Source organism: Mytilus galloprovincialis, chromosome 3 (assembly GCF_965363235.1).
Source record: "Mytilus galloprovincialis chromosome 3, xbMytGall1.hap1.1, whole genome shotgun sequence".
Lineage (NCBI taxonomy): Eukaryota > Metazoa > Mollusca > Bivalvia > Mytilida > Mytilidae > Mytilus > Mytilus galloprovincialis.
In genome coordinates, this window is record NC_134840.1 from 67,837,777 (window position 1) to 67,856,054 (window position 18,278).

Genomic DNA, 18,278 nt, shown 5'->3' on the forward strand with positions numbered 1-18,278 from the left:
AATTCAAATCAAATCTTCCATTTTGCTTATATCACATCACGCATGTGTTGTGAAGAAATAGCAAAATACTGAGAATGAAATCATTTTAAAATCACTGGGGAGGGTTAAATGCTATAAAGTTAAAACATAAGTATGTCTTTCCTGCTATGCTTTGGAAATGTTAAATAGGATAAAAACAGAGATTAAACTAAGTCCTCAGGATTTTTTTTAGAAATAAAAGCCTACTTAGATTCATAGCGCGACTTAATACATAAAACATGACTGTGACAATGGATTAAATTCCACAGGGTGCACTACAACTGCTCAGAAAAAAACATTGACACACATTATACATGAACTTTCTCTGTTTTGAGCATTTTTTCTAGATAAATTTTTGCATAACACACAAAGAAGATCAAAGATGTATAAATACATAAGCATGCCCCAGGAAGCAGTATAATAAAACAAGAATGTCCATATTGACCATAGTACACAGATGCCCCATCTGCACTATCATTTTCTATATTTAGTGGACCGTAAAATTGAGTTAAAAACTCTAATTTGGCATTAAAATTAGAAAGATCATATCATAGGGAGCATGTGTACTAAGTTTCAAGTTGATTGGACTTCAATTTAATCAAAAACTACCTCAACCAAAAACTTGAATCTGAAGTGGGAGAGACAGACAGACGGACAATCTTCTGAAAGAATATACGTCTATATCAAAATTTGTCTGACAGTCTTAATTTTTGATATGTACAATTTGAAAATTTATCAGCAGAGAATGTAATAAATCCTAACCAATCCTGAAGAGCAGACTACAGGGAAATAATGTCCTTCGAAAGTAATAGACAATTAGATATCACATTTCGTATAATGTGTCTTGTAAATCAAAACATAGCTGCAATTGAAGAAACACTTTAATCTTTTCGAACTTTTATTTCTCAATATTCTTGACATAAATGTTTCCTCAACCACAATTTATCATAGTCTGAAAGTGACATTAATTTGTATTACAGAAATAAAACTATGAGAAAGATTAATAAACGAAAGCTAAAACATGTGAATGTCTAATAAACTCTTCATAAACCTTGATATTATATTATTTGTATAGAATAACAGGTAATATAAAATCTTTATATTTTAATGAACTAACAGGAATTAATCCAAATCCCAGAAGGTAATCAAATGCATATTAAAGCATGCACTACAAATCTTTCCTATTTCTGGTCTAGTCAATTTTCACAAACAAGAATGCACATGTTTATGTTCTAAGCATTTAATTCAAAAGTATTGCGAAACAGAAAGTAGGGGTTTTACAAATCTGAGAGCACTAGCACGTAAGAACTTCTAGTCCAGTCAAACTAAGGTTTAACCTAAAACTAATTGCAACAGAAAATGTTTTAGTTCTAATCTATAGCATTAAAATACACAGAAAAAAGTCCCATAAAATCTAACTTGAGGATTACTCAAAATCGGCAATTTTGATTTCCTATGGAAACTAACATTGGAAGGGAAGATTGTAACAGCCACTATGTTCCGTCAGTTACTTTGTTCCGGCGTAATTTTTCAACTAGTTATTTCGTTCCGATGGAACTTTCCAACTAGTTGTTTTGTTTTGTTCCGAATGCAGTCGAAAAGTTCCGGGGAAAAGTAGCTAGTTGAAAAATCCCGGACCAATGTAGCTAGTTGAATAGTTCTGGCGGAACAGAACAACTACATGTAGTTAATGCGGTCAGTATGTTGCCTTCATAACGGAATAAGTTCTAATTTATTGTTATAAATTAACCTGAATTTGATATTTTTAAAAGTACCCAAATGTGGACAAACTTTTGGGCTAGTTTGTTAGTTTCGGTTTTGACTAATTTGCCAAAGAGGAACTTTGTGACTAGTTGATAAGTTCCTTTTGACTTTTGTAATCAGTATCTTGGTTCCCCTTTGAAAGGTTCAAATATCATATGTTGCGCTTTTACTTTGCATCAATTCTCGGAATGGAACTTTTGGGCTAGTTTGTTAGTTCCGGTTTTGACTTATTTGGAAAAAAGGAACTTTCTAACTAGTTGATATGTTCCATTGGAACTTTTCAACTAGTCACTTTGTTCCGGTGGAACTTTTAAACCAGAAGAAGAACAAAGTAACGAGTTAATAAGTTCCTCCGGAACTTTTCGGCTACTTAGTTCTTTCCGCCTGGAATTTTCCAACGTCGGAACAAAAGAGCATTTAAATAATTAGTTAATACTTCAGTTTCATTATGTATATCTTTTATATTCATTTGATAAAATTTACTGTTTGCATAGCATAAATTGTTCTAAATAATAAGGATGTTTTTATCCCAAGCATTAAAAAAACATAGCTGTATTTGACACAACCTTTTTCAACTTTTGATCTTCAGTGCTGTACAACTTTGTACTTTTTTTCACTTTTGATCTTTTATATCTGGGCGTCACTGGTGAGTCTTGTGTGGACGAGGCACGTTTTTGGCATATTGAATTTTAAACCTGATGCCTTTTGTTATCTATTAATCATGTGTTTCTTTGTCTAACACGTTTTTCATTTATTTGTATTGTAGTCCTGTAATATTATGTTGTCATTTCAATGTTATATTTAACATTGCCATTAAAGTGTGAGGTTTGGCATGCCACAAAACCAGGTTCAACCCACCATTTTTATCTTTTAAAAATGTCCTGTACCAAGTCAGGAAAATGGCCATTGTTATATTATGTTCGTTTCTTTGTGTGTAACATTTTTACGTTGTGTTTCCGTTGTGTCGTTTGTTTTCTCTTATATTTGAGTGTGAATTCACATTACTATAAGACGTGTCACGGTACTTTTCTATCCCAAATTCATGTATTTGGTTTTGATGTTATATTTGTTATTCTCATCGGATTTTGTATAATGCTTAGTCCGTTTCTGTGCATGTTACATTTTATTGTTGTGTCGTTCTCCTCTTATATTTAATGCGTTTCCCTCAGTTTTAGTTTGTTACCCCAATTTTGTTTTTTGTCCATAGATTTACGAGTTTTGAACAGTGGTATACTACTGTTGCCTTTATTTAGAGTAGTTTGTTATACTTTAAAGACAGTTAAAAATATCAAGAATCAATACATTCTGCTTGAAAGAAGCGGTAAAGTTATAATTTTGTATCAATTTTTATTGATATTTCTGCCTTTTTTGTAGAGTTATCAAATCTCCATTGGAATTTTAAAGTTGTTATTTTTTAGATTTCCTGAAGTTATATTTTGTTGGACTTTTTTCTGTGAATATTTGGGGTATAATGCTAAAGATTAAAACTTAAAAGTCTTCTGTTGCAACTACTTTAAGGTTAGGGTCCAATTTCTGCTAGATTTACTGGACTATTCCTTTCATACTAAAATATTCAAAGTATCCTCAAACAGGAAGAAGATGTCTGAGAGGTTCAAAAGTGTGCTCATAAAAAACAACAGCTGCTAACCAAACATAAATTCATTATATGCAGTGTCTACAGTAGTACAAGCAATGAAAGTGTGATGAGCAATTTTATGTTCCTTCAACATGTATAAAACTTCAAAGGATAAACAAACACGAAATAGATCACTAATACATCACGATAGTCTTACATAAATAATACTCAGATTGAGTCAATGTTGTGCATGATAGATACCATGTGGGCAATAGCCTCCTACTGCATAGGGACTATATTTAACGAACTCAAGCAAAGATGGAAAAACCCTTGTCCTAAATAAATACTGTTTATGTCAATTCTAAGTATTAAGAAACCTTTCAATCATTTTTCAAAAGCTTAATTGTCATTATAGTGACTTTCATCAGCTTGCTTCTAATTAATTTGAAACTGATGACAAAGAAGATTTTATGCTATATGAGATTTTTAAAGCTACTTTAAAACTATTTTTAAAAAGATTTATATTAGTTGTCATATGTGATAGAGTTGACATGAATAGATTTATTTGAGTCTCTCTCTCTTTCAAGATATAATGAAAATATCAGTTTTAATTCTTTATAAGTATTAACACAGATCTATTTTCTTATTTTTTAATACTTTTATGTAATAATTCTTGATATGTTTCCATTCTTTAGATTTTAAACTTCAAAAAAATCTTCATCAGGAACGCTCATAGTCCAATATTTGAAAGCCAAAGATTCAAAAAGAACCGAAACAATTAAAGCGCTATATAACCAGAACTAACCTAACAAAATCGCCAAATTCATCAAAGGCCAATTTGCTTGAGAGAGTTGAAACCTTAATAACTTAATTCTATTAATTTATTAACTAACAATTTAAGAAAGGATTGTTATAAATCATGTCAGTACCAAAGTTTCGAATACTGAGCTGATGATACTCTCAGGGACTGATCATCATAAGTCCACCTGCAGAGGCATTGACCCAGTGATGTAAATATGAAAACAACATATTATATAAATTTTATGCATTCAAAGCGCTTTTATGGATTTGCCTTCCGGAGTGATCAAAGCTAAATAATTGAAAGCCAAGGATTTATAAGAAGCGAAACAATGAAGACCAAAAATATCTTAAAACAAGAATGTGTCCATAGTACACGGATGCCCCATCCGCACTATCTTTTTCTATGAAATGTTGAGTAGACTGTAAAAATGAGATAAAAACTCTAATTTGGCATTAAAATTAAAAAGATCATATCATAAGGCATGTGTACTAAGTTTCAAGTTAATTGCACTTCAATTTCATCAACAAACAGCTGTGCCATGAGCGCATGATAAGCCCATCGTCTTGTGTGTGAATTTTTATGCAATAATCATAAACAGTTACTGACATACGGGCGACTTGTGAACCCCCCCCTTTTTTTTATAACAAAAAACTCAATAACTCTTAAATAAAATTTTAAATCATCACCAAAAAGTATACAGCCCTTAGATTAATTTAACTTAGAATGTGTGTAAAGTTTTAAGCTATAATCATGAACTGTTTTTGAGATATGGCGCAACATGTGAAAACCCCCCCTTTTTTTTATACAAAAAACTCAATATCTCTTAAATAAAATTTTGAATCAAAATCAAAAAGTATACAGATCTTTAGATTAATATCACTAACAAGTGTGTAAAGTTTAAAGCAAAAATCAAAATCCTTTTTGAGATACGGCACAACATGTGAAAACCCCCTCCCCCTTTTATAACAAAATACTCAATAACTCAAAAACAAAATTTTGAATCATCACCAAAAAGTATACAGATCTTTAGATTAATATAACTAAGAAGTGTGTAAAGTTTTAAGCAATAATCATAAATCGTTTTTAAGATATGGCACAACATGTGAAAAACACGCCCCCTGTTATAGTTAAAAAGTTGTAATCTTATTTTCACCAAAAGGTATACAGATCCTTTGACCATCATAAGAAACGACTGTTTTAAGTTTCATGTAATTTGGATAAGTCGTTCTCAAGTTACGGTGCGACATGTTTACGCCGATAGACGGATAGACGGACAGACGGACGGACGCCGGAATTTGTATACCATAATACGTCCCGTCAAAAACTTTAACCTGTAGTGGGACAGACGGATGGACTGATGGACGGACGAACAAATGAACTGACGGACAAACGGATGCACAGACCAGAAATCATAATGCCCATAAATGGGGCATAAAAACAGCTGAATCCATCTAAGGCCAACTTTGACTGAAAGACTTGAAACCTAAGTTAGAAAGGTAAGTGGGATAGAATTGGTTTGAGGGTTTGAATTAAAACTAAGATATTAACATATCTTGCCAAATACTATCTTTGACCTTTTAAAATTGCTATAAAAATGATAGCCTTGGGTCTACTCACTATTGAACTGTCAAGTATCCAGACATAACAATATTATACCATATGAATTTTATCACTTAATGTCCTTCAATATTTGCACATAGCTAGTAAATGTAAATATTAGAAACATTAACTTAATCGTAGTAAATAATTCAAATATTCTGCAATGATTCAAAGCATGTTTATACATAGACAAACTGTAAAATATAACATCTAAGCTATATGGATTCCTAAAAAAACATATTTATTATGAAAAACATCTGAACTTTATCTGTATTCCATTACAATCGGTCTTTTAGATCTTAGTTCTATGAAGATCCGAAATGTTACTTTAAAATCAAAACTACTTAGATAAATAGCATGGTTCAGGAATTAAACTACCTTGTATTAAACCAACATGAGCAATTTAGCTTTTAAAACAAATTCATGAACAGATTTAAAACTACTGGTAATAGACTAGTTGCAGCCATTCTGCCATAAAATGTAATAAAAAAATACAAAATATAGTCTATGATTAGACATGCATGTCTATTTCATCTATTTGTAACAAATCTGATATTTTTTTTTTAAAATATATAAAGACATAGAAAGGTTATAAATCAAGCTTGTATTGGACTCATTCATGTGTTGCTAACGTCATTTGGTCTTATGTGGAAAGTTGTCTCATTGTCAATCATAGTGGAAAGGGATTAATATAAGTTGCAAAACTTGTTTCCCAATCCACTATAAATATGTTTAAACTATTGTCAATCATACCACATCTTCTCCCTTTTATAGGAAAAACAAACTATGAATGATCGTTGTGTGACAACTATATGTCACTGATGTTAAATCTTTATACTCTAAACCAACATTTTTCTGCGGATACTTAATTTATCATTTTACCCTTTTTAATTCACAATAAGTTGGTTTACAGTATATATATATACATATATTAAACTAGTGTTATCTAGACTTACTATAAACCAACTTATTTTCTGGGATTTGTTACTTTCACGTTGAAATCTTTCACAGCTGACCGTTTATTTTAATGTTGTCTAACATTTAATGGCGTTGAAGAATTTATGTAAGAAGATTAATCAGACAAATTATTCCCTGCATTTTATATTCATGTAATTTAATACATTTGTACTTGCGTAAATAATCCCTTGTTAAAATTAGTTGGTTTACTACAGCGGTCCTACTAAAAAGCGCCCGGGAAAAGAAAATGCGCCCGAGGAAAAGAAAAAGCGCCTGGAGAAGGAAAATTAGCGCCCGGGAGAAGGAAATAATAATATTTTTAAAAAATAACTAATCATTGCTTGTTTTGTCCTTAATATAAATTGGGATATGTACGATGCTACATCTAAAGTGTTGTTGTACTTTTACATTTTAGATTTCAAAATTGTATATAAGTAAGTAAATAAATATAAATAAGAGTATATAGAAGAATCATGAAAGACATATTGTCCTCGATCAAAATGTATATTTTGTAACTAAAAATAATCAGTGCCTGAGGTCTTTTTTTGCTGATTTATTATGTGTACCTCTTTTAATTTTGATTTAATTATTATTTTTTTGGGAAATTTGAGTTATACATTTTTCATTTTGATATCGTTTTTGAAAAACATGTCTTTTGATGTCTTACATGTTATAAATCTTCCGCATAAACTGTGATCCATTATTATCAGACTTTCGAAATAGTATTCATATATTATTGTTAAAATTGAAATATTCAGACTTGTTTTTGTGCTTCATTACAAATGTCTATTATCTGAATTTGCAAATTACTTGTCTAAAATTTAAAAAAAAATCAATGTCCATAACTTAACAAAGTTGTCTCATGCCAATAAAATATCTATATATTTTCCCTGGGCGCTTTTTCTGGTCCCCGGGCGCTATATTTTCTTCTCCGGGCGCTTTTTCTTTTCCCCGGGCGCTTTTTCTTCACCCGGGCGCTCACGGGCGCATTTTAGTAGGACCCTACTACAGTATTGCATGAATCTAAGTACACTTGCACTTTTACTTTTCTTCTGTTGATGAACCTCAAGATCACAAATTATTGTTATAAAGTTAATTTTCCCCCTGATATAGAGTATTCTGTCTAAAAAGAACCCTGTCTTAAACGGAAACCTGCCTCAAGAAAACGCATGAGAACCTTAACATTTATATTCTGCATTCATATGACCTAGCTGTGTAAACCAAAACACATGTGGAATTAATGCTGAAAGGTTTATTTCAGATAGTTTTCACCATATATAAATAAACAGCCATGAGTCAAATCTCTTTGCAGATTGTGTATTTCACCATTTACTGATTTTGCTTTTTAACTATTTTGATATGAGCGTCACTGATGAGTCTTATGTAGACGAAACGCGTGTCTGGCGTACTAAATTATAATCCTGGTACTTTTGATAACTATTTGCTGTTATTAATGGCTGTTCAGATCATGAAATTTTTTTCATCTAAAATAAAATGGGCATTTTTTTTTATAACAGTGTAATAAAAAATGTTTTTGACAATCTTCTCCCTTGTCCATAAATAAATTAATATATTGTACATACCAAGTCCTATGTAAGCATCTTCTGCATCCCCAGACATAGAATTAGCTATTCCTTGGTAAATATCATGTCCCATTAACTGTAAATAAATATTATTATGAAAGTCTCATATAATAAAAGATCATGCACCTTTTCTGACTATTAGATCTTCCTTAATACATAGCAGCCATGAAGCACCTCATTTGTTTTTACCTGAACTTTAATTTTTAAAGGCTTTTTTTTTTACTTATGCTATACTATGTATGATCTCTGAACCAGAGGAAGGCCTGAAACATTAGTCTTTTCATTTTATAACAATGATCAAGCACACTAGAAAATATGATATAAGTTTGAATATAAGAATTAAGCTCTAATGATCTTATAATGCCCTTGACTTTTTAAATGAATTGGTGTGTTCTGTTACCATGGTTGTGCATGGTTCAAGAATTTGAAAATGCTATGCTTTTACTTTTTGTTTTTGAGAACTTTGTGGATCCTCTGGTTTTGTCTGATAAATACACACCTTCAAAAAATTGAAGGCTAAAACTTCATTGGCTGATGAAGTATAAAATTACCGTTACAGAGGAATAAAACAAGTGTTGTCAGATCCTCATAAGCAAAGCTTGTACACTGTATCTGTATTGCAATAAGATTGTGCAGCAAGATTATACGTTACTGCAATAATAGATCGCACAATTAATTTGTTAATTTTAATTCTTTCAAAAAAATATATCATTAGAGGCATCAATTTCTTAGTTTTCAATTTACCAGAAGCCAATTTGCACTTTAAAAAAAAAAATTATAATTGCCAGTCAAATTGCTTTTATCACACTAAGTAAATTATATGAATACAATTTCCTTGCAGATATCTATTTTCATAGTTGAATGAGTTCTTTTTCTGATGGAGACAACTATTTCAATTACAGCAAATATTCTCAAGAGAAAAAAATGTCAAAAGGTGAGCTATTGTTGAAATTGGTGAAATGTAATCTACACAAAACCATGAACACAAGGAAACACGTGTTTACTGAAGAATGACAGATTGAATTATAACAATCAATAGCATGTCCTTGCCCCTGATAATCTAACTAATATCACTGAAGAAATGCAAAGTTGTTTTGACTAATTAAATGAAGACAAAAACAAGAACAGCTTCAGTCATTCAATTACAATTAATTTCACATTAGAAGCTAAGTAAAGTGCTGATTTTTATGTGGGCTTCCAAGATCAATATTCTTGACAATTGTAGAACCAACATTTGACATAAACATTACAGTGATTTATACAATAATGAAACTATATAACCAATTAAAGAAATGTCACCTCTAAAGGGTTTCATTAAAGCCTCTGAATTCCTGCAATTCTTTGGGATAATTTGTTGAATAATGGAATAGTTTGAGTACTTAACTTTTATCAATATTCAGTACAGAGATCTATAATATGATTTAAGTACTTCATTTTAGGCTGTCAGAATTTAAATTTTCAATATGCTGTATAACAGTTGGTTATTAAAACATTTAAGAGGAAGACTCAATTCTGACTCAACTGTTAAAAAGCAAAATGTTATAATCAACTTATGGTAAACTGAAAAAGAGTGTCTATATTTTTGGGCTTTGAAAATTTCAAAATAGTTTTCTTATTTAGACACCATTAATAAATGTCACATTTAAAAAATTGTAGTACTTGGTACAGGCACAAAATGTTGTGGGATGGAACAAGTTTTATGTGTACACATTACCTCCCCTTTAGCCTTGTAAATATCACATGTAAAAGTACATTACAAAACAAAACACTACACTGGTAGTCCAGCTACATACAGGACTCTAAGCTCAAACTTAACAAACATTGAAAGAAATCAGCAGTATTTGTGAAAGGTTAATAAGTGATATCAATCTGATCATCCGCAGATAGAACCACTTTTACATATTTTTTGTGCAGGTCTAAGACATTTTGATATTAAGTCAGTTAATTGAGAAATACTATTTTTTTTCATTATCGAACTGATGGCAAATTATGCTGGAGTCTTGTCAAATACTGTCCAATCAAATATGTTGCACACCTATCCTTTCTTCAGAAACCATGATTTTTAATAGAAAAAAAAACAAACTAGTTCAATTGCTATTTACTTCTCTTATGTGAGTAATAGTTGTCAAGAACCCTATTTATTCATCATTTATTTGAAACAATTTCTAATTTTGGTAGAACAAACCTTACAATTTCCTTAACGGAATTACCTTTGAAAAGTTTTAAATTGCTTTTCAAAAGATTATACATTACAGAGGAAACCATACATACATTAACCAATTTCTTTCAAGTGGTAAATTACATTTTAATTTACATAGAAGTGTTATCATTTATCAGCAAAAAAGTTCAGGTTTTGGTAATTAAACCAGAAAAAGACAAGTTAGGACTGCAATTCATATTGCCATACAAATGCATTGATAGGTTATCAATTTTATGACAGTAAAATAGAAGCAATTAAGATTTCATTCCACACCCATAACTATAAACATTTTTTGAAAGTGTCACTGCATTTGGAAAATTTGCGATAATGAGGCTATTCCTGTTTTATCAAAACTAATTGCTCTTATTAGAACAAGAGAAAAGATAAAATAGTTTTTATTACTTTGGATTCTTTATTTTTTGTTGGATACCAATTTTCGTTGATTTCGTGGGTACAACCATACAAGTGAACCACAAATTTTCCATAGAATCAATTCATGAAAGTTGGTACCCACGAAAATAAATGAATCCACAATACTTAATATGTGTCGTCTCCAATCTTCTTGTTGATGCCACTCAGATATGAGAATACTACATCTTATATTTAATGAAGATATATTTAAAATTTTGTCAGCTGTAAAATCAAATATCTCAGATTAAAGACACACTTAGAAATAATTGTAAAAGTCAACTGAATCAAGATGAAAACACTGATTCCTGTATCTTAATTTTTTAAAGATAGATCTTGATGAATTTCATATTAAACTGAATAATTGCAACCACAATGAAAGAATACTGTGGATTCATTATTATTCGTTGGATACCAATTTTTGTGGATTCCGTGGATACAGACAGGTAAACCAAGAAATGGTAAATTTTCTATAGGCTTGTATGCAGACCTTAGCAAATCCATGAAATTATCCATGAAGATGTAAATTACCTTACTCCACGAAAATAAATAAATCCACAGTAAATCTTGATGAAACTGATTAATTGCAACCAAAATAAAAAAAAAAAAAAACATGAATGGTTTATGTTGTGGGAGTATCTAACCCCCTGTGAAAAACTTATTCTAATTTACTCTCAAAGCTTAGAAAAATCAAATATAGAAAACATTTTATACAAAGACTGACCTTTTAAATTCAAATCGTCATCAAGTTATATGTTTCTGGTATGATAAAAGATTATTAATATCATATTTCAAATTCCTTGCACATGAGACAAAAAAATAAATGTCTTTATCAACAGAAAATAAATGTCACTCCTTTATGAAATAACACCTTTACAGTATAGTAAAAAAATTTTTTTATATAAAATATTTATTCATTACTTTTTTGTAAAGGAATACAAAATGGAATAATGATCTTTGAGGGGCATAAAAAGGGGGGTATCTGCACAGCACGGAAGAACGTGAAAAAAAATGCCATTTCATGATGAACCAACAATTAAAAATATCTTGCACGTTGATCTTTTTACCGATTTCAGTGAATAACGAATCTTTTTCATGGCTGCACGTGAAATAAAAATAGCAAAACACATTGCACAAAAATAACCCTTTACACCCTCATCTCTGGTCATGCACTTATTGCATCCAAGTGATTTAGATATACAATGTATATATAAATAAGACATGGTATGATTGCCAATGAGACAACACTCCACCAGAGACAAAATGACATAGAAGTTTACAACTATGGTCATGGTATGGCCTTCAACAATGAGTAAAACCCATACTGCATAGTCAGCTATTAAAGACTAGTCAATTAAAGGTCTTACATATCTTACAATAAAAAAAAAATTCTCAACACTTTCCCTGTATATAATTTTAAACAAATAATGACAAATGTTTTTAATGAATTGAAATTCTCCACCAGAGACCAAATGACTTAGAAGTTTACAACAAGGTTCTGTATGTCCTTCAACAATGTGCAAAACCCATTCAACATAGTCGGCTATTACAGACTCTTCTATTGAAGGCCTTACATATCTTACAATAAATAGATTTCTCAACACTTTGTCTGGATACAATTTTAAACAAATAATGACAAAATGTTTTTCACAGTTGCAGAAAATTTATTGACTGTACATTAACTATTTGACAGCATCTCTGGAAATGTTATTTCAATTCTTGACAAAAAAAAAACCCACATGATATCATAACTAAGATTATCTCACTGGTAAAATCACAAAACCAATTATTTTCATGTCACTTTTTTTTCGTGACAAAACTATCTACCGTATCTAGTATCTTGTTATATGGATCTATTGTTTGTAATAATTGTACAATTTAAAGCAGCCAGCCGACAAGACAAGCTTCATTATATACCAGATCTGATATTAGATATCATGATGAGAGAAATATAATCCTGTCAGTTAGAATATTTTAAACAGACTATGATCAATATTGTGTGTGGTATATCAGACAATTTGTAATTTCATAAACTAAAATGAACTTTATAAAAAATGTATGACATTAACTCTCGTACATCAAGTATATTCTACACAGAAAAATTGGAGACAGAAGAATTGTGTAGTTTATACAGAGGAAAAATTACAGACAATACAAATCTTTTAAATATTGCCAGTACTGAAGCACTGGCCTCTGTGTGGATACGAACTGGTAATCTGGAGAAAGGGTACTGTGGAAGTGCAAAGTATTTAAAAAAACATATACAATACTGCTTTCTTTGTCGACAACATTTATTCATGAACGATCAAGTCTTTTGAGCATTATTTCACTGCTTTGACAATTACAATTAAACAAACTGTTCCCTTAATAAAAAATATGTTTACTAATTTTCAAGCTTATGTAATCGCACAGTATTTTAAAACCAAACCTGAAACAAAACATTAAACCCTAACCTAATACAGGCTTGACAGAAGCAGATACAGCCTGGCAGACATACTTATTTCATTCCTTGGCCTTTTATAGCTTACTTTGCAGTATAGTTGTTAACTACATCATTTGGTCTCTGGTGTATAGCTGTCTCAGTGGCTATCATACCACATCTTCTTATTTTTATAACTATGGAAATAGATAACAATGACAAAGACAGTTTTGTTTGGAATCAACTATTATAATATTGATATATATAGACATAGTACCTTTTTATATTCATCAAATGTAGCTTTCAGTTGTGCCTTGTTTCTTTTAGTCATGATTTCTATAAATTCTTTGCTGTTCAAATCTATTTTCTTCTCTTTTCCATTCTGTTCAACGAAAACAGAAACACATTTAAATTTTATCAATATCTTCTCAATTTCGAAAAAAAAAAATCACAAATAACTACTATACATGCTATTTCAATATAGAAACCCATTACACAGTAAAGCCGACTTATATAAACCCTGAACCAAATTTCAGAAATCCTTGTATTGCAGTTCCTGAGAAAAATGTGTTGAAAACTTTCAACTTTGCTACTCAGGTGTAAAATAATGTAAGTGTTTGGTAAACAGGAAGTTGTTGAGTGATGAATCTTAAAACGCATCACATTGTATCATAAGCTGACTCATATAAACCAAGAAACCAAATTTGAACTTAATCTGTGTTTTGTTGTAATAAGCATTGTGTATAAGTTTAATAACATTTGCATGGGGCAAACTTAAGTTAGAGAACGGGAACAAAAAAATCAGCAATTTTTCCATTTGTAAAGGAGCATAACTCTAGAACAGTAAAAGTGAGGCCACCAACATTCCAACTAGATCAATGTTTTGTGGTAATAAGCATTTCATATAAGTTTCATAAAATTTATTTGAGGCAAACTGAAGCAAGAGAACAGAATTATTCATTTTTTCCATTTATAAAGGGGCATAACTCTAGAATGGTAAAGTGACACTACCCAAATTCAAACTTGATCTGTGTTTTGTGGTAATAAGCATTGTGTATAAGTTTCATACCAATTGCATGAGGTAAACCAAATTTAGGGAATGGAAACGAAATTCAGCAATTTTTTCAATTTATAAAGGGGCATTACTCTACAACGATAAAAGTAATGCTATCAAAATTCTTACTTGATCTGTGTATTTAGGTAATAAGCATTGTGTATAATTTTCATAACATTTGGATAAGGCAAGCTTATATTAGAGAACAGAAACCAATTATAGGACATACAGACAAGGGTAAAACTTAAAGCCCCCTCCACTAAGGTGGGGGAATAAAAAGTCTGAATAATTGTTTATTGTGGAATGATGGAATGTTCATTTCTTAATTTGTCATATAAATAATTGCATATGCCTAGAGAAAACAGATTGACATGTATATTTTGCATTCATGATATATTATTCAATAGAAGTATCTTTTATTCTGATTAAACATTTTTGTATTTAAAGATTTCATACAACTTTTGTGAGCTTTGGAAATGTTGAGTTGCAGATTTGTCATAATCTATTATTAAACTGATCAGGGTAATTTCTCATGCTACATAATAACATTGCTTTTTTTTTTTATTAATGCAATATTAAGACAATCTCTATGTTGGTATAAGCATAGCATAGGAGACCAACAAACAGAATGACAAACAAAGGACAAGAGTGCACACGCTGAAATGTCTCGCCTTCTTTACTAATCATTGATATTATGTTGATAGTCCTCAATATAAAGCTTTATTACAACTGTCACATAAACTTAACATTAACCAAGAAAACTAAACATTGACCAATGAACCATGAAAATGAGTTCAAGGTCAGATAAACCATGCCAGTTGGGCATGTACAGCTAACAATTCTTCCATACAACAAATATAGTTGACCTATTGCTTAAAGTATTAGAAAAAAAGACCAAAACTCAAAAACTTAACTTTGACCATTGAACCATGAAAATGAGGTCAAGGTCAGATGACACCTGCCAGCTAGACATGTACACCTTATAATCATTCCACACACCAAATATAGTAGACCTATTGCATACAGTATAAGAAGGACAGACCAAAACACAAAAACCTAACTATAACCACTTAACCATGAAATTGAGGTCAAGGTCAGATGACACCTGTCAGTTGGACATATTAACCTTGCAGTCCTTCCATACACCAAATATACAAGACCTATTGCTTATAGTATCTGAGATATGGACTTGACCACCAAAACTTAACCTTGTTCACTGATCCATGAAATGAGGTCGAGGTCAAGTGAAAATTGTCTGACGAGCATGAGGACCTTGCAAGGTACGCACATACCAAATATAGTTATCCTATTACTTATATTAAGAGAGAATTTTGCATTACAAAAAATCTTAACTTTTTTTTTCAAGTAGTCACTGAACCATGAAAATGAAGTCAAGGACATTGGACAATTGACTGACGGAAACTTAGTAACATGAGGCATCCATATACAAAGTATGTAGCATCCAGGTCTTCCATCTTCTAACATATAAAACTTTTAAGAAGTTAGCTAACGCCGCCGCCACAGTAGTCGCCACCGCCGGATCACTATCCCTATGTCGAGCTTTCTGCGACAAAAGACGCAGCCTCGACAAAAAACTATATGGCTCGACCACTAAGTGGTGGGGCCATCAAAAAGTTTAATTTGATGTAATGGATCAAGCTTAGGTTTTTTTAATAAACATCTATACATGAATTAATACATATAAAGGTTCAAAAGTATACAAGTATGTGAAGGGAGATAATACAGATGACAACTAATAACAATGAACATCACAATCAAGTATTAAAACATATAAAGCCTAAAAGGAGTACACATTTTTATGAGTTTTAAGGTTCACTGAAACTAATTACCATCATGAAAATCTGAAACAACAAATTTCGAAACATGAGAACTTTTTCACAGAAACAATCAAAAGTTGAATCAATAATAAAAAATAAAAAACGGGTCTCATATATCAGAAAAGTTTTACACAACTCATGTTACCTACCTCAACCTCAACCTCTTCATCCTATCATGGCAGCATGATTAAAATGTTTAAAAAAATAATCAGCAAGAAATATTTATAACGGAAATTTGCTAAATATGGAATAACTTTTGTAAAATGCTATATCAAGACAAATTAAACTCTTTAACTGAGGAACGCACACAGTACAAATTTTATTTCTGATTGATGAATAGATCTGATTTTTATACGATAAGTAGTTAACCTTTGCAATAGTTGTGTGAGTTTTCATAAATGTCTTGGTTAATGATATTTTGTATATGCTAACAAAATACTTAAAGATGGCATTAACTATCATCCAAATCTCACCATAAAGATTTTTTTTTATCAAATACGCAAATATCAAAAGGTTAATTTGAAATTTATTGAAGAAATAAAAAAAAAAATGTGTTAAAATCAATTTAAATATTTGCTGATTCAGATACATGAACTCAATTAAACCAAAATGTCAAGATGTCATTTAAAAGAAAACAAGACAAAATAAAATTGCATAATAAAATTTTACTAGAAACTAATGAACTAATTTTTGTAAAATGTTATATTCAAGAGAATTAAAACTATTTAATAGAGAGAGACACAATGAAATTAAGTTCTTAATAGATGCAGAGAGATTTGATTTCTAAGCTGAAAGTAGTTTAATCATTGCTTTTACATTACTTCAAAAATGTCTTGTCTAATGATATTTTATATGCACAGACTAAAATAAGATGACATTACTTTTACAGTACAGATTTTTTTCTGTTCAGTAAGCAAATATCAAATCCTTAATTTGAATTTATTGAAGATATATTAAACTGCAAAACTGATTAATTTTATTTTTTTTGCTGGTACAGTTATTAGAATGGAAAAATATCAAAATGTCAAGATGTCAATACAATGTAATTCATTAAGATATATTGTAATGCCTTATCTGACACCTAAGTATTTCAACATTCTGCTTTAACCAACACATTTTCATGGTCCCAAAATATGCCTTTCTTGCAGAAAAAACTCAGTATTCCAACATCCTGCTTATTTCGACATTTTTTTTTCGATTTTTGCAACGGTGTTTTCAGTTTCTTTTAGACTTATAAATATTGATAATCTACTTTTGATATCTTCTACCTCTGTTTTAACCACACAATATGCTTTCTATTTCTACACTTACGCCACTAAGTTTTTTAGCATCTTCCTGTGCCTGTTTCTGATTAACAGCGGTTCCCTGTTCTCTCTCTCCCTTCAGTAGCTCCAACAGGAGAGCAGTGAACCCTCCACTGGTATCACCTATCACATCCTTCTCCAAGTCTTTCTTATAGGCTACAAATAAATATATATTGGTTATTCATGTAACAGTTTATCAAAAACAACGATACTTTATCCTCTTAAAACCAATACATATACAATAAAAGGTGCAGAGAATGACATGCAACGAAGATATACAAATAATAATCTGAAACTCAAAAGACAACTGTAGTATACATAGAAATATGTCAACCTGAGACGTACCTCATGTACCAGTACCTGTCAACATCTCAAAATATCCATGAGGGGTTTAACAGATTTTCGAAATCCTCTGGTTTTATCTATTCGAATGCCTGAAAAAATTTGCCTATTGACCCCCATTTTCTTTTCATAAATCTTTTACATGTATAATTACAAGCTTTTATCTGTAAAAGTCTTATAAAATCCTTGTTATTTTTTAATAGTTTTTGAGCACTTAAACTTGTCAATGATAAAGTTATAAAAAAATCAAGAGAGAACAATTTCGTGCCAAAATTTCTATGGCTAATATCTTGAAAACAAGCACATTGACCTATATATTTTTTTGGCTCTTTTGGTTCCTTTCATAATCCTCTATCAATATATACTAGTGTTATGAAAAGCTTGTTATGTTGAAACTGAGTAGCGAACATCCTT

At 30.7% G+C, this 18,278-nt stretch overlaps 1 protein-coding gene across 1 annotated transcript in view; it reads right to left on the reverse strand.

Annotated features, from left to right (window-relative positions):
* LOC143066772 (annexin A6-like) overlaps positions 1-18,278 on the reverse strand; it is a 69,682-nt gene that overhangs the window by 5,159 nt on the left and 46,245 nt on the right. The window contains exons 24-27 of the mRNA XM_076239583.1: positions 17,530-17,678; positions 16,368-16,388; positions 13,604-13,708; positions 8,300-8,375 (exon numbers count right to left, since the gene is read on the reverse strand). Of these exons, the coding sequence (XP_076095698.1) occupies positions 8,300-8,375; positions 13,604-13,708; positions 16,368-16,388; positions 17,530-17,678 (351 nt within the window). The remainder of the gene's footprint in view (positions 1-8,299; positions 8,376-13,603; positions 13,709-16,367; positions 16,389-17,529; positions 17,679-18,278) is intronic.